General features: G+C 35.5%; 1 protein-coding gene across 1 annotated transcript in view; it reads right to left on the minus strand.

Moving 5' to 3' along the window:
* The window catches only part of PTPRQ (protein tyrosine phosphatase receptor type Q), a 131,427-nt gene that overhangs the window by 76,247 nt on the left and 28,949 nt on the right, over positions 1–26,231 (minus strand). Inside the window, exons 21-35 of the mRNA XM_063396413.1 lie at positions 24,881–25,080; positions 23,237–23,486; positions 21,958–22,086; positions 21,094–21,240; positions 19,385–19,557; positions 16,815–17,028; positions 14,963–15,115; positions 14,669–14,848; positions 13,750–13,857; positions 11,085–11,366; positions 10,136–10,318; positions 9,362–9,463; positions 7,030–7,150; positions 3,201–3,361; positions 1,704–1,849 (exon numbers count right to left, since the gene is read on the minus strand). Of these exons, the coding sequence (XP_063252483.1) occupies positions 1,704–1,849; positions 3,201–3,361; positions 7,030–7,150; positions 9,362–9,463; positions 10,136–10,318; positions 11,085–11,366; positions 13,750–13,857; positions 14,669–14,848; positions 14,963–15,115; positions 16,815–17,028; positions 19,385–19,557; positions 21,094–21,240; positions 21,958–22,086; positions 23,237–23,486; positions 24,881–25,080 (2,549 nt within the window). The remainder of the gene's footprint in view (positions 1–1,703; positions 1,850–3,200; positions 3,362–7,029; positions 7,151–9,361; positions 9,464–10,135; positions 10,319–11,084; positions 11,367–13,749; positions 13,858–14,668; positions 14,849–14,962; positions 15,116–16,814; positions 17,029–19,384; positions 19,558–21,093; positions 21,241–21,957; positions 22,087–23,236; positions 23,487–24,880; positions 25,081–26,231) is intronic.

Genomic DNA, 26,231 nt, shown 5'->3' on the forward strand with positions numbered 1-26,231 from the left:
TTGACCGTGATTCGAGAGATTAATGTTCATATCCCATGGGCAGTAACAGACAGACGCAACAGCAGCTGAAACCTATCTTCTGATGGCAGAGGGATGGGATGAAAATCAAAGTTGAAAGGATGAAAATGGTAGTTTCTACACACAGAGGTAGAAGTACTGCCAGCACGTTTCTCCTGACAATGCATAAGATGCAAAAGCAGCATTAACTTCCACTTGTGCCACATCTTTTCCCAGCCTAACTCCATCACACGATAATAAAATTGGACCCTCACCTTGCTGGGCCACTGCTACTGTGCTCCATCTCCCCTATCCTCCTCCTTTTTTTCCAGAATTCTGGGCACATCCCGGGGGGGGTTCTCTCTCTCTCAGTGTGTCAGCTTCACCTTACTCATTCATCTCAGAGTTGCACCTTCCTAAAGCCAGGAATAGTCCAAGTCCATAGTCCTCTGAAATTGCCAGAGATGACCCTTCATAAGATGGGCTAGTTCAGGTGATGAACTGATGTAAAGTTTTGTCCAGAGATTTAAGAAAAAAGCTGTTGCTGTAGCAGTGTGTGCAAACAGAGTGTACGTTCTGAGCAGTAGCCCTGATTTTAGTCTCATCAGAATGTGAATTCATGGCACAGTCCTGCTTGCACCTGAAACTCTGCAGAGCCTGGCAACTATATACCTTCACAGAAGTCAGAGAAGTGTATACACTGAAGTATGGCTGCAATTATTCACTCACAGGTATTTGTAACTTTTGTGAGTATTTTTTCTAGTTATACTCAAAAATGTGCATACCTCACCCCAGACATATCTTGATCAGAAATTTATGCAGTCAAGGTTATTTTCCATACATAATTCTCTAAATTAATTTATATTAATTATATTTATAATTAATTTATATTAATTTTCTTCCATATGTGTAAAACTTGTGATCAAGAACCTGTAAAGGAAGCTTATTTCTCTTATATTTCTGTACCGTAAGATATTCACAGAAAGTAGAACAGAAAGACTATATACAATTAATAAGTGTAGTGCATAATTAAGAATGAAAGCAGCAACAGCAAAAAAAAAAACTAAATGAAAATGTGTCACCAAAATATTATTTATAAGATTTTATTTATCTTTCAAGTTTTAACTTCAGAATGTCAATATCGTTGCATCAATATACTAAACAGTAATTTCTTTTTGAGAGTGAGAAAAATATGGGAAAAAAAGCATTCCCTACTTTCAGATTACTTTCATATTTTCAATACCATACAAACGTATTAAAAAGTAAAACCAGAACCAGAAATTTATTCACATTGATAGATTAGACTAAAAGAAACACTCTTGATGGTGTGCCATGCATGTAGTGGTTCTTGAGTCTATCCACCACATATGTTAAGTGTATGTACATATTAGGTGTATTTGGGCATGTATACATATATATATATTTTTTATATATATATATATAAATGTACATATAAACCTTGCATAATGGAATATTACACAAAATCCATTGGCTTTAATGCTTAATGATATGAATGCTCAGTGAGATGCACAATGTAACATATATGATAACAAGACGTGCTTCTGTCTTTGTAAGTTTAAAAGCTACATCATGATAAAGGAAATATGAAAAAACAATTTATTGATAACTGTAAAACTGATTTAATCATCCAGTAATTATTAGAACATTTAATTGACTTCTACAAAAGAACATAAAAATAAACTTACCTGTATGAATATTCCTGAATTGTTTTTGAAATAAACTGAGTAGTACAGTATATTTCCATTAGGCTTTTGAGGAGGAGACCAGAATAGCATTATTGATGTGGAAGTAAGGTTTTTGTATGTAACATCTTTCGGTGGATCACTTGGTGCTGGAAAAATGTGAAGTTTTAGCATACCTAAAGCTTTTATACCTCAAGGTTTTGTACACTTTTGTACCTGAGAAACATCCACTATAGTAGATTTTGAAATATCCTATGGCAAATTAAACGTATTTCTGATTATGGTATAGAAACTGCTTCACAAAATAATTAAACAAAACTGTATATGTAAAAATGAATTTTTAAAACACTTTTTCAACCATATTTATATTTAGCTGCATTTGTAAACAGAGTTTTCTTATACAATTTATTCTTTACAATTTATTTGAGCACACAGAAAATCTAATTTGCAGACATGGAAGTTGACTGAGTTAGGTGTGTATACTCCAAATATAGTTAGCAGGGGAAAAAAAAGGATTTCTTTCACAAAACCTAAATTTAAAGCCTTTTGCTCTCTGATTATCAACTGAATTTAGGTTCCTAACTCACACAGGTAAACCAGATACATAATCTTGAACAGCATGATAATTTTTCTTTTTTCTTCTTTTTTTGGCCTATTCAATGTGCAGGAAGACCTGCTTTGCTTTGTGCTCTCTAGTTTGCAGAAAGCATTAAAATATTAACCAGATCCTTAAAGTCTGTCCCTATAAAGTCAATTCATATTTCCATACCAGCTTCAATAGCAACTGTGAATATCTACAACCTGATGATGTAGACAGACTTTGGAAGGATGGTTCAGATAGATGCTAATCCTGACAGTGGTTGTGCATTGGAGAGTTGTTTGTATTTATGCACAGTGATTCTGAAGTATGCCAGCATTCTATCTATTTTGGAACAGATTATAGCAATGTGATTGATGGAAAACCAGAAAAAATTTAAACTGAATGGCTTGCAAAGCACAGTATGTAGTATGATCATACAAAAGTCACTTTCCATGTTGAAAGTATAAAACAATTAAAATATAATAAATCAATGTACACTTACAGAGTTCGTTTTCAAATTAAAAATATTTCAGGCTTGAGACAGATACTCTAAGAAGTATTTTCCCTATCAGATGTGTCACAGATGCTTATAAAAGGGATCTATTAAAATATATTACATAAATAATTTAATTTTTTTCAAAGTTAGAATTGAATTATTTGGATCTTATCTGTCCTGAAGAGAAATGCTTTTTTTTTTTTTTTTCTCAGCAAATTAATAGAAATATCTATCATAATTTTATGGAACCATACATACAGGTATGCACCAAGAGCCACACAAGGTAGATTGTCTCTTCTTTAGAAGTCAAATGTCACTTCTACTTCAGTGGCTTTATAACGTAAATGAGGCTGACAGAATTTTAAGGCTGAATGACAAGGCTGTATATAAGCTATATATATTTTAAGGCTGTATATAAGCTTACCTCCTTCAGAAGTTCTGAATGTTATAGTATCACTTTTTATGTTGCCATCTCCAAACCTTGTACTTGCTGTTAGGTAAGCACTATATTCACAATTATATTCTAGGTCTGTGAATTCCAGTGATGTTTCTGTTACATTTACAATCTTCTCTGAAATTTTATTCCTAAAGAAAAAGCATTTTATTCATTATATACACACTTCCTTTCTCTCTATATACATAATTATGACGTTTGTTGCAAAAATGAAAAATGCAATATCGTGGTAAATAGAAGTAGTTTGGGTTTTTAAAAGAGGCTAAGATAACTTTTTGTCTTTTATGATGAAAAGCTAACTTTTTTACCCTGGCATTACAGTAGGGCTCTTCATTTTGTTTCTTAAAAAAATAATCCCCCTAAACCCCACAGAAATATGTCTGCAGATTACATCAACAAAGACAATGGTTATATGAAATATTAAGGAGTATTTCTATCTAATAAGTGCTTTCAAATGGTTATGTGGCACCCTTGGGAAGGACGTTGTAGGGCATAACTAAACTGTCTCTCTGGACAGGAATAGCGAAATATAAAAAGATTATAGCAGGGAGCATGCCCTACTGTGACTCTGTGAAATTGGTCAGAAGGCTGAAGTTATAAATGGAATAATAGAAGATGATATGGAACAGGAATTAGCTGGTGCTGAGTTAATTCTGGTGGAATGTAACAGAGGATCAGAATGGAACTCTAGTCAGGTCAAAACCCGCCTAGAAAGACTCTAAGATGTAACATTAATAAAACTCTGGTATTAGCATAGGTATGAAATGATTATCAGAAAGTAAAATAAGGTACAGAAATAACTAACTTGAATTTAAAAAGTCTTATATTTCTTGTAAAGTTAATCTTTTAAGAACAGATGAAATAATCTTTTAAGAAAAAAAATTGGAGGAAAATAAAAACCTAACATTCCATTCCTTCAAAGATTTTTGTATGAGTAGGTGTCCTGTGTCTCTAATAGGATTTCATACAGAGATGATAATTTGATAAGTAAAACCAAATATCTTGCTCCAGGAGTCACTGTGAAGCTCTTCAAAAATGATAATATGTTTTAATACTAAAAAAAAAAAAATGTAATTCAAAATTACTAGATTTTCATCTTTTGATAACTGAATGACTGTCCCATTAGCAAAGATCACCATCTAATGTAACTGAAATAAGGTTACGTTAAAAAATAACTGGAATGAGAAAATGTATGAGAATGAAAAAAAATCCTCCCTAACCCTCAGATTTTGAGTGGAATGTCACTTGACATGGGAAACACTCTTGGTAACACAGAAAGCTAACATTTACATCTTTCCCAAACTTTTGACATTTTTAATAGTCAGTAAAATTTACAAGAGATTGCAGCTGCAGTTATCAAACTCTATACAAAGAAAGACATTTTTTCCTGGATCTTTGCCCAAGGTATTCTTGGTATGGAAATACATATCTGGTTATAATTTAAGTCAGAAGAAAATCCACAGATTAGTGTTGCAAACATTTCTGCTCTGAGTAACTGCATTCTTACATCTGAGCTGCCAGAAAACATTTCCACAACCAGGCACAGAAAGAAGAATAAAAGCTTGAGGTATTTCAAGGGAAGTTGATTTTCTGTTTAAAAACAACAGAAATTGCAATAAAAATGAGAAACACTGATCAAAGTGAGTGCAACCTTCACAGACTGTGAGAAAGTACCTAGCAAAATAAGTTAAGCCAAGAAGTTTTGCTGAAGAAAAATAATACAAGGTTTTAAATCACATTTTCTAAGAAATTGCATAATTCTACTTGCCAAAGACAGGTACCATATTTTCTTAAAAATCTGTAACTCAAAATAGACCTAGTCAAGAAGTATTTCACAAAAAAATTGCAGAAAAGGATGCCAAAAAACTACAGCTACATACAAATTCAGCAATTTTGTTAATTGCACCTTTAATATGCTAAAATTACATTTAGGGAGTGTGGGTTTTTAGGCTCAAAGAAGGAAGAATTCTTTACTACCTGCTAGCACTCAAAACCACCTTGTCCTCTGACAAATTCCATGAAATATAATGAAAACATTGCAAATAACACCCTTTTCATTCTACTGATTATGGATCCTTGTCCCAAATCAGCTCAAGAATGGTTACCAAATTCTCTATAACTGTTGCAAAATATTTAAGTGAAGAGAAGGAACATTTCTTTAACACCTGTAGTAACATTCTCCTTTCTGCTTTATTGAGAAGCACTGGGATTAACAGTCTCCTCCAAAATATATTGAATACCTCCTAAGAGCAGCAAAAATACGGCACAAAAATTTGCTTTGTCAAATCTCCCCCTGCAATGCATTTGATGAAACTGTATGGACAACTCTTTTAAATACCTAAAATTACTCTCCTTCCTCCACACCCCTCCCTCCCTGCCAAGGAAGGAGTGAAGTTATGCCCCTTTGAAGGCAAAGGGAGTTTTTCTTCAATGTCCTTGCCTTAATATGATACCTAAAGCCTCTCTAAATTTAGGTATGGCACAGTAAGGACAGACAAGACAGGACAAAAAGAATGTGGAGCAAGGCTTACAGCAAGTTGTGCGGTTGCTTAAGTGCAATATTTAGAAAGATGGATCATTTAAGAGGGTTTTTTTTAATACTTCTGGCTAAAGCTTTTCTCACAGTAACAAAAGCAGTAAGTTATAAAGGAATATAAGAATGAAAAGTTGCATAACCTCCAGTCTTTGAACACACCAAAACCATAGCCCTTATCGTGAAGTAACTCTTCCCTAGCTTGAGGACAGTCATTGTTTTAAAGAGCGACAGACATTCCCAGTAGAGTAGAACTAACCAGAGAAGACAAATTCAACTTTTCTAGAAAGAAGACCTTGCTCATCTTCACTTTACCATCAACTTAACTAGAAATCATAATTAAAAAAAAAAAAAATCAGTAGGGACTGAGACCAAATCCTACCCCCAAAATGTCAAATAACAATAAAATAATGTAAGCTCAAGAGTAGTATGCCCATAACAATGAGGATTTTCACATCTGATAACAATGCACTTTAGTGTTTGTTTCCTGCACCTTAGTAGTGGCAATAAAATGCCAAAGCATAAAGGCAATATCTTAAAAGTGATCAACAAAAAATGCTTTCACTCCCAGTAGAAGTTATAGATCTTTGAAGAGATGCCACATCACTAGACCAAACTATGTTTTGCAAGGAATAAGACAGAAACTGCAAGTTTTAAAGTGACAAAACTCCTTTGTAAAGTGGAGTTTGTAAAGGTGAAAAAAATATCACAGGAGGATGTCGGGGGGGGAAATAAAAAAGGTTAGACAGAAAAAAACTAGAGCACAATAAATGAAAAATATCTGTTAAAAATACTTGTTTACTATGACTGTAATAAATACAAAATATAACTGTAGACATAATTGATAGCACATACGAAAACTCTGAATATGGCCCTTATACACTGTCTATAAAAGGAGGCGATATTTCCTATTTTAAGCCTATTTCAAACCTCCTTGACCATTCAGCATGGGTTTCTGCCCTGCCTTGGGGCAGGCCTAATCGGCATATAATTAAAATAGGCACCATGGTCTAGTTTAAATCTGAATTGACTTACTATATCATAATCTTTGGAAAAAATGTTGAAAATGCTTATGAAACATTGAAATTGTTCCCCCAATTTTTGGCTACTCTGAATTTGCATATAAAGAGTCCTGTATTTTAAGTGTTGGATGAATATTTGTTCTCCCAAAACATGTAATCAACATACTGTGTAACAAAAACCTAACATTCCTGATAGGTTACAGATTAACATTTATCCTCAGAACTACTTCCAGAAAAATCCTACCAGACGTAAACTGTGTAATAGAGGATAATTCCATTTGGCTCCAGCGGAGGTTTCCATGACAACTTCACAGTGACACCCAGCAACTGTTTTACAGAGAGGGCTTGTGGAGGAGAACTTGGAGCTATAAAATGAGAGAACAGAACACAACGTCTTGTTAAACAGCTAAGATCGGTGGGATCCACAGCATCCTTAAACAGGCTTTGAATTATTTGTGATAGAAAGTCAACCTTGTACCACACTGGTACAGTATTCATCAGCTAGTGTTAAGGCACAACTCCTTTTCCTTTTTCTGACAGATGATAAAAGAAGATTTTGCATGGTGGTGTTAGAACATCTGTTTCTGTGATTCAATGGAAAAAGTACTCCATGAGAAAACAGAACAACGGCTAGGTCACAGTCATTCACCTACTGCCCAAGTACGTTGCTGCAATTTTTTTCCCCTTCTAATAAAAGCAAGAGTTTTATAGATATGAACATGTGTAAAATACAGCATAATAGTTCCCCTGAGGAAAAAAAGGTGCTGTAAAGAATTATACAAAGTGTCAAAAGGTGGAAAAGTGGATAAGCATGGCATTGAGAGATGATAAAATTGTGAGATACTAGACAGCGGTAAAATCTATTCCCCTCCATCAAATACGGACCACATTCATACATTTTACATTTCACAAGGGCAAATGGAAAGACAGACATTTACATCCTTAAAATTAATTTTAAGATGATCCCTAGATGACACCATATCCTGACTCTGTAGGGAAACATTGTAAATAAATGAGAATGTTAGACCACGTTTGATTTTGTTCTAAGGCTCTTATTAATTTTACTGAGGAAAAATAACAAATGTGTGCATAAATGATACTGTTTTATTATCAGCATGCTATCGAGAAATTAGTCTTTATCTGCATCTTGATTCATGGACATGTACCACTACGAAGTAATATTAGAACTACATTTGTTTTTCTCAAATTAAACCAAAGAGCATCATGCACTAAAAATTCAGGTCATAGCTGTAGTCATGCATGAAAATTGAGAATATGAGCATAACTATTAGCAAATCTATGAAACATTTGGTCTGAACCTTGGAACACTGTGTTCCTGTGGATACGGAACATGTGGTGCATTATAAATATTGTTGTTTTTCAGTTCTTGTTCCTTTCACTACCTTGAAAGTTCACATAAAGGTTTTATAACTCTCTACATTATAGAGGAAATAGTTTTATATTTTTCATGCACAAAGGTTCACTGAATTCAATGAGTGTATTTACCACTGAAAAATGTTGACAGCTGTATTTTGTGTTTTAATTATTATATTATCCTCAGTGGCTATACAATAAAAGATCTGTCACACATAAATGTCATCTTTTTGATGTAGCTGGTTCATTCTACAATTCTTATTCAGAGAATTTTTGGGGTTTTTGCTAAAGAATAAAAACTACATTGCTCTGAATAAAAATACTCTCTGTAAAAAATTGGATTTATCCAATCTAGCTCTTTTCAGCCTGCTCCAGCAACATAACTCTTGGGCAAAGTTTTTTTACTGATGGTGTGGCTGATGGGTTGCTTGTGTCAATGCTACTTTAGACAGGCTCCCAGAGATTTCCTCCTGAAGCAAAGGAGAGGAACAGACACAGCCTTTTCCAAAATGTGATTCACAGCACGTAAGTTAAGATTTTTGCTATGAATTTTTTGGGGGATTGCCCTGCAGAATCTAGAGAAGTGACCAATGATAACTTTGCACAACAACACTGTGTACTGAAAGTACAACTGTATTTGTTCTACCCTCAGGCTGCACATGCTCCAGCTCAGTTTGGAAATCCAGTGATGGTGAACTTTGGGCATTTTCTTAATAGTAATAATTTCATATCTATCTATGTGTACCTGTACATGCATCTGTTTAGAATAATACAAAAATCTCCCCCTACAAGAAACCCCACAGAAATGGCCCTGGACCATTCAAACTGCCTTTTTGTGGTTTTCCCTTTCCCCAGCTCTCACATGACTGAAAAACCAAATACAATATTTAATTCTACCATGTCATGTATTAGATTAAAATAATATGAATAAATTAAGATTCTTCAGAGTAATAAGATATTGGTAAGATCAAAAGTCCATGCACAGCAATTGCAATATTGCATACAGCTTGTACTGATAAATACATTGGTAAGTAGACGGATAGATAAATACATTTGTGTGTAGATACATAGATACAGATGGAAATGGAGAGACGTCACTTCCAACAAAAGTGCATAAACTTAAAAACTTCTAACGTGAAGTGTAAGAGTAAATTAAGAATGCAGGTAGAAAATGATACACTGAAACTTCTGTTCTGACTTACCATCTTCATCAGTTAGAATACGCAGAGGCAAACTACGAACACCCTCTCCAGCTGTGGTACTAGCAGACACTTCTACAGTATATTCTGTATATTTATTTAAATCTAAACAAAGAAAGAATAATTCAATAAAACAACCATTCAATGGGACAAGTTCGTTTTTTAATGGACTGTAAGTATTTCTGAAGTGGTGAATAAGCCTGTTACACTGATCTGTGTCATTAGAGACTGAAATAAGCATTGGGAGAGCTTGGAACCCAAAACATCTTGCAAAAGAAGGGACAAAGCCCTAATTACCAGTTTATACTTTGTATTCCTAGAATGCTTTGCAGTTTGTCCTTGGCTGTACTCTGAAAACATAGCAGTGAGGATACTGAGCTCCCAGCATTAATTGCTGTGCCATGCCTCCATTTCACGTAGAAAAAGATGCAAAAGTGGAAAAGAAAGTTTTTTATCTAGATAAGATTAGAAAGATATGCAGGTGGCTTGAGTGTTTACTTTGTTACAATGATAGGTCTCCAAAGATATCTATTGCAGTTCCTTGTACTTTAAACATCTAAAATACAGTGAGATATATTTTCGACTATACCATTCAGTGTCCATTTCACCACATTATGACAAGACACAAGTTATTCCTCAGGACAGGGAACAAAAACCTTTCTGTAAGGGCAAGAAGGATCAGGTCCAACCAATGAACTAGTATATCTCTGTCTGTGTGTTGCACGCTTCTCAGAAAATCTCACAGTTGCAATAAGTTCCAGATCATTATATACTGGCCTGTTATATGTAGTGTCAGAAGAGAAGTGTTTATAACTCTTTGCTCAGTCCCATTAGTCCTCGTGAGATATATTGTGTAGGTCTGTATGATTCCATTGGGAATGGATGGTGGAAAAAATGATAATTCAATTTCCATGGATGAGATGTTTCTATAGGTTATGTTTTCTGGTGCAGAAGCAGGAACTAGATGAAAAAATTGCAGAAGATTTCAGTCAGTTTCATTGATTTGGAAAGAGCTTTATAAACTGGTTTCAATGAAACACACTGCAAACATTTGAATTTGTATCCTTTTTTTTAATGAAATGCATTTTTAAAGAGGCTGAATTTGAAGATCAAAAATACTTAGATACATATAGTACCAACAAGGTCATTAAAAAAAATTGATAGAAATCATCTTAATTCAGCTTCATGGCTCTCATGGCTGTGCTTGGCCACGGACCCACTGATCCAGTCCCTGACTTGCATCCAGTCCTCCCTGACATGGCAGCCCAGCCCCAGCTTGGCTCCCCGCTGCAGGCCTGCCCCGCGGGCACTGGGCTCTGTCTGGCTTGGTTACTGTCACTGAACCTGAGAACTTTCTCTCCTGGTGTGATGCAGACCTGCCACATCAGCGTGAGGTGCTGGTGCTCCAGACTGGCCCTGGCTGCCACACCTCCCCCGCCCCAGGCTCTTTGCAGCAGGGTGGTGAGACCGGTCCTGGCTAGCCAGACCTCTGCTCAGCTGGCCCAGGGAGCCCTGGGCTCTCGGCTCCCCATCCCTTACCAAGCACCCGGCCTTGTTCTTCTGCTTTGTAGATAAAAGAGAAAAACGGGATTCAAACTCACTGCCTTGCAGAGTAAGCAAATATTTTTTAAATTATTAAAACTTATGTCTTCTACATCCTGGCCATCAAAAGTTATCATAAAGCAACTTCTTGTCAAAATTTTTAGTTTTTTTTTAAAAAACTCACCAGTTTCACAAGTTCTGACCAGAAGTGGAAAGGATGACTGGTTCCCATAGCCAAGTCTGGTGAATGCCCTTACTGAGATGTTGTAGAGAGTATATGGCTTCATTCCACTTAGTGATATACTTGTAGATGAGGTATTTTTAATAAAAATATCATTGGAATCACTGTACAGAACTTCATAGTGAGTTATGATACCATTAGGCTGTTCAGGTGGCAACCATTTCAGATTTATTTCTGTTGCAGTTACATTTATTAATTCTAAGTTTTGAGGTGGGGAGTCTGGTTCTGCAACACAGAAACGAGAAAAAAAAACCCTGTTTCAAATAGTTAACTACAGAACTGAGATCATAAACCTATTGGATCCTAACTATACCGAAAGGGCTACACTCATTTTCTCACTTCTCAAAGCCTTTCCACTTTTTACCTCAGTTCATTTTGGTATGTATCTTTTCCACTCATAAAACTAGGCATCTTTTTGCATTATGACACTTGAGCTTTTCTGGAATTTCTTCTAAATCTATCTGAAACTACACTTATTAAGAAAAAAAAATTCTCTCTACCAGTCTCATGCAGACTGATCCTTCAAATCCTCTAATTTTATTTCTCATATTCAGTTCTCCAAATTTTGATTAATGTCCTCTTACTGCTTTCTATGTAAATAACCACCCTTAGTACTTCACTCAATCAACTATTGATCCAAGAAAAGAACTGTGTGCACAGTAACTAAACTCCCTTTAGTGAACCCAGTGTAAATCTTGCATACTCTGGTGTGAAGGTCACGCACAAAGCAAGTCCAGCTCCAGGGTGGTGTGTGGCTGAAGCTACTGGCAGTGTATGAGTTCATGTGACTGCAGTGAGCTAATAAGGCATGGAAGTGTTGAAGGACTGAGTGGGCTGCACTTATGAATAAAATCAGCTCTGAATGTCAACTTTGATTCCTCTGAAGGCTTCACCACTTCACCCCTGAAATAATCTGTAAAATCAAGATAAAAATATACTACCTACTCAGGATCATATGATTCAGTTTGTGTATAAATACCCACTTGCAGATATTTCAGAATTCATTGTGGATTTTTTTGCCTAAAAGGTCTCACAAATCACTTTCATTCTTAATTTCTGAGCACATGAAAGTGTTGACTGTAACAGATCACTGATTTCTGGATGACAAGACTACCCACATGGATATTTCCCACATGAAGAAGATTAATTTTTAATTGAAATGCATTTTGCCATTTATCTGGCATGGTAAAATATTTAAATGCACCAGCCTAGTTACTTCCATCCTAATGCAAGTTATCTAAGACAGTTGTAGTGAATCTTTTATTTGGAGGTATCTCTCTTTTCAAGAGTGAAACAAATTTCTGTTCCTAGGCTGGCTAAAATTAGGACACATGAATCTCAGCCTGAATCACTTCAGGAAAGCTAAACAACAAGAAGGAGAAAATAAAGATTTATGCACAGCCTTACAAAAAGGCAAGAACTATTGGTGGGTTTCTCACTAGTTTCCTCAAGCCTTGCATTGCTCTTGTATGAATGAATGAACAGTCGGCTGTTGGCTCTGAACAGAGAAACTCTACTCTGAAAATTTTCTTTAACACTCACAGGCAAGGGATTGTAAGCTTTCAGAGGAAAGAATACTTATATAACTAATTTTCTGTTCTTGTGATAGGCTTTTTCTCTGTAAAAAAACCTAACAGCATAGGAGAATGTAAATTTTTAAAAGTTTTGCAACTATTTTAAATTTCACCATTTAATTTGATATTTTGCATGGTTGCTCAAATCACCTAAGCTTCATAAATACTCATGATTTTTAATTCTGTAGTCCTTTTCTCTCCTTTATTTACACTCAATTATTTTTCTTGTATTGTAGTACATTTGAAAATGAGAGAGATAAACAACAATTGGGCAATCATCCTCTGTATTACTTCAGTAAAACTGGAAATAACTTTGCTGAAACCAATGAAAATACAAACTTGATACAAACATGAAAAGACAAATATTCATGGCTCTGGTCTGCAAATCAAATTCTCATGTTTTCTTTGCAGAAGCCAATGATAACTCAGGCTCTTGCCCCAATGCCTTCATAGGTTGAATCTGCCTTGCAAGTAAGAAAGTAAGATTCAGAAATCTTCATAATGTAGTATTATATCTGACATTAAAATTATTGACCAGTCTTAAAATTACTAAAACCTATACCAAAAAACCAGCTTATTATGTTCAGCATTAAAAAAAAATCTTCACTTTATCAGCATTTTGCCTACAAATAGACATATGGCCTCTGAATTGTTGAAATGTCCATATGCTTCAAAACCAACCTAATTTACACATGATAACAAAAAGAAAAAGAAGATAAAATGGAGTCACAAAGATTATGATTTAGGTGGGTGATAGGAACATATTGTTTTGAGAAAGGGAGCCTCAGCTCTGCAGCTTTCCTTCCATTTGAAATTAGTTGATCGCAGGTCATGCCGCAGCTTTCATTATTTTTTTAGCACTTACCTAAAAATGGTCTGAATGAAGTCACTTCATTCAGACCATAGGAGACTAATAACTTCAACATTCATTTTATTTGTACACTCTGTTCCCCCTTTTTGATGTGCCAATCTTCTTTTGAACAAACACAAACTTCAGTACAGAAAATAAATCATCATTGCAAACAACATATTACCGTCCTCAGGGGTTCGCACAAAAACATCGTTCTCTTCAGACAAAGCACTTTCTCCAACTGCTGTAGAGGCTGTGACTCTCATTTTATAATTTGTGTACTTTTTTAAACCTGAAAAGATTAATTTAAAAAATCTTGACTCTGAACTTCGTAAACAAGACTGTTGACTTCTTTTATCTTAGCTACTGATTAAACTATAGTACTGGATATTGTTCTGAGGGTTTTTTATACACCTTTGTCCCCTAAAAGAACGTGTACAATACCATTTATTAGGTGACAGTCAAACAGGCATACAGGTAAATCCACAGATTTTGAAGTAAGTAAAGTAGCTTCAACCCTGTAAATAGCTTTAAGAATTTTTCAAGGACATCAAAGGATGCATATATGAACATCCAAATATGGATGTTTAGTCTGTATGCATTATTCTTATTAACATCAATTAATAAGGGAAATTCCATTAGCAATGTGTTTGCTTCAATTACTATAAAAATTACCACCTTAAAATAAGAAAATTGTTATTAATGTCAGACTAATATCATGAAAAAAATTCAAATCTGAAAAAGACTCGACAATTTAGGAATATTTTCTTATGGGGACACAAGAGACTGAGGCAAATATTCCAAGGAGAAATCCATTTCACAAATTACTGCTTGTACCATTTCAAAAATTACTGTTTATCTTAACCAACCCTCTTCTCCCATCTCACATACTCTACATATTCCTCCACAGTAGACAAGTCTGAGTAGTGTCCCAACCTTGTTTTTACATGCAGTTTTGTTTTGTGTGTGGATGTGTGTGAATGTGTGAGAGTTGACCTAAACACATTTCAAATGGCTACATTATATAAAATTGGAAAAAATGCTTTTGTAAAATACACTTTCAAGTTTAAACCTTTACATTTTTTAATCCAATGACACTGTACCTGTCAGAAGTAAGCTGTTGTTTGCAGTTGTTTCGTGAAATGCTCTTTTTGTATCCAGTTCCATCGCATAAACAGTATAATGAATGATTTTCCCATTGGGATTTGCTGGAGGATCCCAATACAGCAAGACAGAGGAGGAGCTAATATTCTTGTAAGATATATTTTTTATTGAGCTTGGAACTTAAACAAAAACATAAAAACATAACAGTAAGTAAATAAATTACCAAAAAAGTTCAAACATTCAGTGAAATAGGTCATGTATGTTAACTTTGATCATACCAGAGTTACATTTACCTTGTTCGTGTGTCCTGACTGTAAGAACTGAGGGTGGTCCTTCTCCAACATCAGTGAAAGCAGACACACTAATTGTGTAATCTGTGAAAGGTGTGAGGCCCTTTATAACGTATGAAAGTTCTTCAGCCAAAATATCAATGTTATATTGATTATCTGTGAGTAAATAGAGAAAAATAGCTACTTACTCATAAAGTCATTCTATTTCTTATGCATTCTAAACTTACTTTGGCATGGCAACCTGGAACTGTTTTATTCTAAAATAATTAATTTTCATGTCAGTTATAAAAATATAAAGGAAAGTCTACATTCCACCTCTTAAGTCTCCAAAGGAGAGTGTATTATAGGTCCATTTTCATATGTACAGTAGATAGATTGGCCTAGGTGAAAGAATGAATGAGCAAGAAGTAGAATTGTGAGGTTTTGTGAGTAACCCCCTAGAAGCTAGGAGAGGGTACTTTTGTATAAGGCCTTGTCTCTCCAGAACAATGGCTCCTAGACTGATGGAGCTTTTGAAGGGGTTTAAATACTTTTAATTGAAAAAAGACAGATTCCCTCTTCCTTGCCCTCCCAATAGTGCTAGAATAACAATAATTGGAAAGGCTGCCTTCACAGATCCCTTCACCCTGGTATTTTTAGCAGAAGAGCAGTAGTCAGTAGAATGATGAAGCCATGTCCGCAAAGAGATTTTGGTGCACTTACAATAAAGTTCAAAGTCAGCCACAATCCAAATGTGTTAGCCAAAATTATCTACTATAAAGCAGTCATTATGCCAGTGCAACATGAAAAGGCGTGGGTGCTTCATATATCTGAATATCAGGCTCAAAGTTCAGTGAGGATGGTATTAATATGAAGGCATTGAAAAATCAGCAGACCCTGTCAAAAATTTGGCTGTCAACAGCTTTAACTACTATAGTAACTTCTATAAAACAATACTTGTGTGGTAGATCACAACAGACACTGGCTGAAATAAATTTTCAGCAACACAGACATCTTTTAGCAACTCAATATCTCAAACTGAATGAGGCCATAAAAAGAAGATTTACATTTAAAACACTATACATTTCCTGTGTATGACAAAGAAGATTCTTCAAGATTAACATAGCACAGAAAATATCCACTGTCACTTAAAATAATGGATTAAAATCTGGAGTTTAAATACTGATGCATATACATGAATTCAGTGACTTATTTAAATAATAATAATAATAATAATTTAAAAACAAAAACACCCACCAAAACGCTATTTTCGCCCTACTGTTCAAGACACTGGAAAAATTTAGAGTGATATTTGAAATCCCTGCCTGTCAGCTGAGGGCTGCTTAATGATTTGTAAATATCCATACTTGGTAAAGAAACAGTGGTCCATTGATAATACAGAACAAGTGTACTCACTAATGACATCACCATGTCACCGGGTCATCTCCACCTGTTTGCAACCCATATAGCAAAGTTGTAACTTTTTGACCTATTTACCTTCACTGACATTTGAAAACCTATTAGTCAAAAGGCTTAGAGAAATCAAGGTCTCTGAAGGGCTTGGAGATATGTTAATCCCTGACAATCACACCTGCTTTGGCAACTGTAATAACTGATTGTCTATGCAGCTTGGCTGATGGCTTTCGGGTGCTCCTTTCACTAGGAAGAAGGTCAGCTGGGTGACAAGGGGCTAGTTCCTGCCTGTGTGGCATTCCCATTTGCTTCAGAAGGTTATTTGGTAGTAAAAAAAGTCTGACTCCAGCAAATGACCCATTTATAATTTGCTTGAACCATGTGCTAAAGATCATATCTGGGACAGTGATGGAGGTCCTTCAGAACAAAGAAGCAGGTAGAAAAATACCCTGAAATATCTTACCCAAAGCAGAATGTAGTTCTGCAGCTCCATTTATATCAGGCAAATTATCACCAGATACACTTGTAAATATTACTGGGGAAGCTGTCTGAATGCTGGAAAACATTTCAGCTGAACCTTCATATAAATCATTGTCTGCTTCCATTGAATTCCAATGGGGAGAAGAAGGTTTGATATTTTCATTTATTGTGTATGGTTCCAAAGAATCAATCAGATACTAAAAATAAGAAATAGGAAAAGAAATCACAAACCTAGTCATCACTAAATTATATAATTAAATTTCTATATAATATAGAAATAATCCTTATATGTTAGTGTATTCATATAGATACTATATAAGTTTTGGCATACAAACATTATTGAACATTAAAATAATTTTTAAAATATAATCTTCATTAAAAAAAGTTCAGCTGCCAGTAGCCTGCAACATTTTATTCTGGTTATCATTTATTCAAACATTGCTTCTTAAAAAAAAATCTTAAAATAGATATTTTAGATTAAGGTGGTGGTAATTTTGAAGTAAGGCTTTTAATTTTAAAGCTATATCTTTGGAACTATGTTGAACAGATACAAATTTGAACTTGAGAGATTTTATTTGTGCTAACTATATCCTGAAAGAAGGCAGCAGGCATTGAAAACAAGAGGCCCTTCCAGTCCCTCAAGAAAAGGATTAGCAGGCTTACTAGGTCTCTGAGAGGGAATAAGAGGAGAGGGAGAAAACCAGAAGCTAATGAAATAAGGAGGAGAGAAAAATAAGGGGATATATATGTGAAAAGGGAGAGTGAAAGGGAGGTAAATGATATGGGGGCCATAGGACAGAAGACGCAAAAACCAAATGTTGGAAAGGGATGGCAGCAGATATAAATGGAGCAAGAACAACAAAGAGAGGAGAAATAAAAGTAGAAAAGAGAGGAAGGCTAGAGCATAGGTACAAAATGGCGTGTTTGCACCAGATCTTCATGCCCCTTCAAAATCTGGGACCAAATCCAGGACTTGAGTATCTCTGAATTGTTCTGCTGTCATCTGGAGCACTCCCCACTCACACATATGGCCCATCTCATTGCCAGAAAGAGATGATTTTACAGTGATGTAACTAATACACGAATCCTTTCTCTATGGACTCTGGGTAGAGAAAGGGCAAAGCCAATTTTTCACTCCTTTAACACGAGGTACGTTAGCCACAGGCATAGATGGAGCATCAATCTCACCTAAGTACCAAGAGCTAAGAACTGTGTATGACTCATCTTCACTAGCATTTTATAGCAAAATAGTAGGCCATATGGAGATAGTTTTGCTTATGAGGATTTTCCACATACAAGACAACAGCTTTGTTGGCTACTGGTTATTGAGCACCATTAGCACTGTGGGTCTGCCAGTTCAAGTCCTGTAGCTGCCCTAAGCTGTGGTCAATGTAGTTCTAGATAAAGCAGGATTTTTTATGATTTACCTTCGTTTTTAATTAGAAAATTACATTCAATAAATAATAATAAAGCAGCAATGGTACTACAGTAAGGACTCAAGAATTAGAAAATTCCATCACTAAAACATTTTTATGCAGACTACTTTAATTTTTTTGTTTCTGGACTATGATACAATCTTTAATTACAAATTTATATACTTTCCTTTTCCAAGGATGCCTTCCTGATCTGATGAACGGATCCTTAGCCTAACTTTTTTTGCCCTTGTTCCTTATTTAACATTTGACTCCAGTGCTCTATTTAATGTATATCATTCAACTTGAAAGTAAACTGCTTCCTTAAGCTGACATCAAAAACTTAGATTCCCATTCAGATCTAGTGAAAGACATCACTGAAAAAATAAGGAATTATTTTGGCCCAGACATGGGACACCTGTTTTCAAAATTCAGCCCAAAAGGCCCCACTTCAGAAAGAATTCAGTCCTGAGCTGAATGTTTGCTACGGTTCTGTGCTGCATACTCAGAAGTGCTCCTCTAAACATGTAAAGCACACCAGCACCCAAAATCCAGAAGCTAGACTGATTGACAGCTGAAGTCCCCTAAGAGATATGATCCCACAGATCTTAGTGTGCAACCACAGCATGGAGTTAAGCATGTAGCATCCCACAGGTGAACTTAAGGGTACAAAAGAAGGCAGAAAGTCTAAGCCTGCCTGCCTGCCTTGTTAGTAGAACATTTAACCAGCCTTTGGAACTTCTGCTGAATTCACAGGTTGCATACCCACATCTTCCAGAGGTTTGACAGAGTGGCTGTGTATCAATCTAGGCACCCAAATCTTTACTCTTAATAGTCTGGCCACCCTATGCTGCAAAGAATTCAAGGACTCAGAAAGACAGGACTGTGGGCTGTGGCTTCCTGCCTTCAGCAGCTGGATCATTCTGCCAGAATGATTTATTTTTTTCATGTTGTGGAAAAAGCATTTTTGGAATCTTTTTGAAAGCCAGTCAGAGAAAGAGAGTGGACTGAAGAAGCTGGCTTTTAAAAATATTGACAACTCATCTGAGGGAGCTAGTTCCACATTCTGTAAATGTCAGATAAGACACACAGCAAATTTAATCTAACATAAAATCCATATTTAAAAAAAAGAAAAAAATACCTTATTTTTATCTCCAAGAATAGTGTTTTCCAGAGTGACAAGTGTTTCCTGCATGTGTACTTTAACTCTGTACTGGGTAATGATTCCATTTGGTTGTTGTGGCTTCCTCCAAATAATTTTTATATATGTGGCATCCACTTCTGCCAGTTGTAGATCTGATACAGCACCTGGGACTAAATATTCAAGAAGAAATTTGAGTTCATTAAACACTTGTGATTATTACAAGGTTTTTCACCACTATATACAACATACAGTAGACAATCAATTTTCACGTTTATCTTTTTGAGTTGACCCTGTGCAGGGTAAAGACTTACTTTGCATGTTTTCTTGGCAAGCAAGTTACAGTTCTAAAAACATGCACACTTTTTTTAACACATAAAACATGTATGAGTATGGTCAGAGACTAAGATGATGTAAACCAGGATAGCTCTGCTGAGGTCTACATGATTGGAATCAAGCAGAGCTTTGCTATTTTTCTATATGGAAGCTTAAGTATACTTGAAAATGAAAAGTTAGCTCTAAAATCATCAAAGCCATACTAAAATGAAGTAAAAAGCTGGGAAAAACAATTAATGTGATACAGCTTGTTAATTTCCCTTTTACAAAAGGTTTATATAATCTTATTTAGCTTTACATAATTTTATTTATATTATGTATTTTCTATATGTGCGTAGTTATAGATAAAAAAATATAGAAATATATTTAAAAATAAAAATAAATAATAAATAAATATATAGAAATATATATAGAAAATATATAGATAGAAATTATATCATTTATAGAATTTCTTCATTAAACACTCAGTCTTAATTATAATTTCCATAGGACCATCAGAGACTTGTGTTGAGTGGCATAAACATAAGACAGAAATAACTTGAAATCTTGAAACTGCCTCTCTGTTACACATCAGAGCTGGATTTCTCCTCCTTGCACGCCCAGGTGCTGCCCAGGAACCCGCGCAATCTCACACACGTGTGAGGTTAAACCTCATTTCCAGGCAGCCGAGGGCTCTCACCTGCTGCGTTCTCTGTGGGACCACGATTGCCAGAGCACAGAACCGAGGGCTCAGAGGCAGAGCCGAGCACTTGGCTGGACTGCGACAACACCTGGGTGCTGCGCCTGCCTCGGAGCACGGTGGCTGCTGAGGGTGGCTCCATGGGGACGGGGTGGGCCTTGGTTTGGTGAGGAGTCAGAGGAGAGGTTCAGTGAGGAGCATGGGGACAGGGTGGGCCTTGGTTTGGTGAGGAGTCAGAGGACAGGTTCAGTGAGGAGCATGGGGACAGGGTGGGCCTTGGTTTGGTGAGGAGTCAGAGGACAGGTTCAGTGAGGAGCATGGAGCAGCCGCAATCTGTGCGGCTCTTTCTTTTCCTCTTGCTGCCATCTAAAGGGGGAGAGAGGGTCCTGCGGCTTGGTGACTGTACCTAAAATTAACTACTTTCCTTTAGAAAGGAACTACATTTCTTTCACAATCTCTGAAGGCCTATGATAGTGGGTAAATGTACCAACAGAGTATGAACTTGACAAAAACAAAAAATAAATGACATAATAATATTCAGCTGATTTCTTCAGGTTTTGTAATCTCTTTTTCTCTCTTGTGGTGTTCTTATATCCATTCTCTCCTTTGCAAAGTTCCTTAAAGGCTCCAAAGGGAAAGCTGAAACCCTTTATAACTTTCAGTCCATTTATTTTGTCTCTCTGTGCTTACTCACCATCTGCAGGAGTGAAAACTGTGAGGTTGGTCTTTGGCCCCACCCCAGCACTTGTCTCAGCACCGACGTACACTTCGTATGTTGTGAACGGCACAAGGTTACTGAACACAAACTTATGGTCTTTTGTGCTGTTATCCAGAACATGACCTGGAAATGAAAACAAAGAGAGTTTAGGTCTAAAACACAAAGAGTTACTTTCCAGTGTGATGAACAAATGAAAGGACAAATTGGTTTGGGGAAAAGCTAACCGGGAATCAACTTCAGTGGAACATGAATATATTTGGAATAATACAACAAACCAAACAAACAAGCCACTACAAGGAGGTGTGAGTTTTAAGAGGAAGAAATTTTTAAAAAACTGTATCATACTTTTCCTGTGTGGTTCCATAAAAACATTACTTACTTACAGCTTATGTCTTATTTAACTCCAGGCAGTTCTATAATTTCTGTATATATACATGTCTGAGCTCAAAAAATTGCAAAAATATCAAAGCAGACTTAACGAGTTGATTGCACGCTGCATGAGAAAGAAAATTCTTTAACAGAAAGAGAAAAAAGTAAAGTTAAAGTACAGAACAATTTGGACATGTAAGCACAGCAGAGCAATTCTGCTGAAAGACTGAGGAGAAGTTGATTTTCTCCATTTTTAGGAATATCTAATGTGAATTTAATTTTATACTCTTCCTCGTGATGGACTGAGTTTTCCCTTAAAATCAATCTACAAACCCTTAAAGCATAGAATAGTAAAAAGGGATATATAACATTGCTTTTGACTATCCATTTTTGATTGGCAGGCCCAGAAGAACGTGTAAGGAAATAATCACAAAAAAATGAAACTAAATGGTAACTTCAACTCTGACTTACCAGATGGTCCATACAGCTCAACTCTGTAACTAAATTTCCCTGTTACTATCGTTGGTGGGTCCCACATTACTGAAAAAGACTTTGCTGTAATGTTGCTCTTGGCAAAATTCTGTGGTGGGTCTTCTGGAACTTAAACAATATCAGAAAAAGTCTTTGAACATAAAATACTTTCTACTAGGATGTCTAAGAACCCCATATCAGACAATTCATTTTAAACACAAACATGAAATATTCTGAAGGGAAGCCATAAAAGCATATCATTAAAATTACTTAATTTCTGTTTTAAGGTAATTCTTAAGGAAGGTATCAAGAGTGTTAATAGTACTAAAATATTCTCTAAGAGACAAAGATCAAAAATAAACTGGAAATTAGCCTTGAAATCATTAGAAGAGAAATTGACCAAATTTCAATTCACCCTAGACAGAGCAGCAAATTAAAGCTATTGAAATTCTACCAATAACTGAACATTTCTAGGAGGGAATAAACTTTCTTCTTATCTGAACAGTGTTAGCATTTTGTATGTATGAAAGAGAACTAAGTAACATCAAACCATGTCAAGCAAAATAATGATGTACTAGCAAACAGAAAGCCAGAATAACATTCCTCTGGAATGCCTGTTTTGTATATAACTCTGTTAACAGTGTTCCCTCTACCTAAGCCATTATAAAAGTGCTGCTTCTGGACCATTGTTTCCAATTCCAACTTCTCAGTGCATTGCAAATAATCAAAAATGGACTTCAGCTAGTGCTTCAGGATTTCTTCAGGACTGAAGGACTTTCTGCCATATGTGCAGATTTGCAACATAAGTACAGGGGTTTCCTTTATTATTGCTTATTTCTCTAGCTTATTTCTCTACAAAGAAAAAGTTTTAAGTGCATTTCTATGTACACAAAACACATACCTTTAGAATATTATGCCTGACAGCTATCCCCCTCATCTTTATTTTCAATTCTTCTACCATTATTCTATTATTTGCAGTTCTTAGATTGTCCTCAGTTTTTCACTAAATTTGATCTGTCCTGAGCATAATTTTGGAATCTTTGACTCCTAATAATAAGTGAACTCTCACTCACTGTACATTATTTGATACATAAATATATATACATTTTCAATTGAGTCTGTCGAGTTAAGTAATCATGAAAATACGAACGCATGATACAGATAAAGAGAGATTAGGACAGAAGTATCTTGCAGCAGAAAATCAAACCTATATTTTGAAGTTTTTCACACACATCTGATAACTTTATTGCCATTTTAAAGCCATATGTATTTAATGTACCTGATTCTGGTGTCCGGACAATTGCACTGTCGATGTAGCCTGCTTCAGTGGTAACTGCAGAGACTTCAAAAAGATAGGTAGTGTATGGCCTGAGGTTAGTTACAACAAAGCTGATTGCTTCACTCCAAACTGAGCTCGTTTGACTTGGTGCCTCTGTACTTGGTGTCACTGTACTCTGCGAAAGAATTGTGGATTGCCCAGAAGTAGTTGAAGGAGTGGTAGTACTCCATAAAAAAGATTCACTCTTATCCTATAAATACAAAATAGGAAACATAATAAAGTGCCTCTATAATCAATAATTGTAAATATATGTAGATAAAAAGGACAGACCGTCTTTGAAAAAAATTACCCTAAATTGGTTCTTCTTTTTGTACTTCAGTTTCCAAATTAAGGCAGACTGTGCTAATGCATCCTGTTAGTGACAGTGTTATATTTTCCTGCCTTATTCAAAAAGATCTCAAATCTAACTGAACAGAAGCATCTCTCTAGATTTCATTTAATTATTCCCAGTTTTCATTTTCAGCATTCAGTCTCTCTCTTGAAAAAAAGTTCCCTAGCCAGGTCCTTTTGCATCCCATACATGTTGTATGTGTGTTTGTGAATACACATGTATAACATACATACATCCATAAATCATGGATAAAAGCAGACAGCAGTTTATTATTCCATTGTGTCAGGAGACAACTCTCAAAAATTGCTAGGCATTGTGGTGATCAGTGCTTATGGTTCAGTAGGTGGCAGCCTGCCTCCTCAGTGCTGAATGAAATGAGCCTGGTGTAAGGAACCTTTGCAATGCCTAAGATGATCTTCCAAATAAAAACTGAAACCAGAGCTATGACAATTTATGTCATTTAAAACCACTTTTCATTAAAGCACTAAGCACAGGAAATTGGGGGGGGGGGGGGGGCGGGGGGTGGAAGGATAAAAGGAAAAAAAGTTTGGTTTTTGATGTTTTGACTTTTGAGTAATTGCAAAACTGCTCAAAGTAAAATGGAAAAAGAGAATAAAAATTTTCAAAGAGAGCATTTTCTTCAAGAAATTCCAAAAGGATACAATGGTTACAGTTCTGAATTCAACTATAAGAACAATTCAGATTACAAACATATTTTTGAAAATTACTCTGATAATCATGTTTGGTTTTTATTTTCATCTGAGAAGTATTTAAAAATATTGAAATGTGATACACCTAAAGCATACTTTTAAAATACAAAAAGCATTCTTATGCTATATAGAAAATAAGACATTAACATTACTACATGTCTGAACTGACAAAAAAACCCCCATAAGTTCTTGGATCTTTCTAATTGAATAGTGTGTAAAACAAACAAAAAAAAAATTAACAACTGAAAATAAAAGATATTTTTTATTTCATGATTTTCTGTTAAAAGGATGCCAAACTTAACCTTTCTTAACATTTTTACTTTGATTAAACTGAGCTTTTCAAGCAAAGCGTTCCATTCAAACTACTTTGAACAGAAACGTTTTTCTTCACCCATTTTATCCTGTCTTGGGACTAAGTTTTTAAGGTTTTTTGAATCTTTCTGAAAAGCAAGCCTCCACATTTTTATGTCTCAAATTTTAAATGCAAAAACTATATTCTACGGGTTGAGTCTATTTCTAATTTAAAAGGTTTATAATACTTACATTACATTCTGGTAACCTCCCAGACAGAAGGTCCTCTACTTTAACCAAGACATCTTTCACTACAATTCCACTTCTTGCATGCTTCACACTTATCTTGAAACTAGTTATCTTTCCATTTGGTTGCCGAGGGAGAAACCAGATCAGATTTACAGCTGAAGAATTTAAGGCTTCAACTGTGAGATTCACTACTTTACCTGGAGCTTGAAAACAAAACAAAAAAAAGCAGTGAGAAAAACTTTTCTTCTCAGCACTGAAAAATAACAAATTCTTTTTTCTAAATATCATTTCTAGCTTTCAAATTCTGAAGCAAACACATAAAAATTATTCACAAACACATGTAAAATAGCTGATATACGACCAGCTATTTTTCAATCTGGTTTAAGTGAGAAATATAATTATTTCAATCTCATAATATATATAGTAATTGGTTTGGTCAACATAAAAATATTCTTAGAAGCAAGTCATCTACTGTTCCAGAAGCAGAAAAACTTTGCCCACTTTTTTCTGGTTAAGTGCATTTGATAACACTATGTGTTTTATTTCACTTTACCTGTGTCATCTTTTCTGCTGCACATAGATTTTTGGTACCATTAAGTAAATCAATTAAATTGGAATATTCACTGTCACTATATAAATGCTGCTCTTTGTATCAGTGAGAGCATCTGTGGCCTTTTGTGAGAGCATCAGTATTAAGCACAGCACAAAGGGATGCGATGCAGCACCTAAATCAGATTTTACAGGGTATTTTACATGCTGAACCCTGTGAATTAGAGCCCTGTGGCCCTGTCTTAGCACTGCCTACGGGTGGCAGAGTCAGCAGCGGGTCCTGCAGTAGCTGCCTTGGCACTAAGGAGAAAAGGCTTTTCACACTCTTTAAAAACAAGGCATTCCACAATTACAGACCTTCCACAGGTGAATTGAGACAGCTCCTCCAAGCCTCGTATTTAGTGCTTTCAGTCCTGCTAAACCTTTTCCAGATCTTTCACCTCTTTTCCCCTCCTCCCAAACCACAGCCTTTATATTTAAATAATTTTATCTCCTGGCTATCTTTCTCACTTTAAATTTCCCATCTTTACATTGACTAAGATGTTTGGCTTTCCTTAGCCATCAAAGTGAGAATTAGAACAAAAAAAACAGTTGAGAAAGTAAAAGTATAAATGTTATACCAATGACACATACCTCACCTAGAATTTGAGGAAACCTTCTAATTGTATTTATAGTAAGGCATTTTAGGTTTAATAAAAACGTAGCCAGAAATTATTCCAAAAGTAAAAGTAAAAGTAAAAAACTTATGTTCTCACATTGAGAAATGCAATTGCTGTCCTCTGTCAAACACGAGTAAATAACAAAG

The sequence above is a fragment of the Prinia subflava genome, chromosome 4, assembly GCF_021018805.1.
Source record: "Prinia subflava isolate CZ2003 ecotype Zambia chromosome 4, Cam_Psub_1.2, whole genome shotgun sequence".
Classification (NCBI taxonomy): Eukaryota; Metazoa; Chordata; class Aves; order Passeriformes; family Cisticolidae; genus Prinia; species Prinia subflava.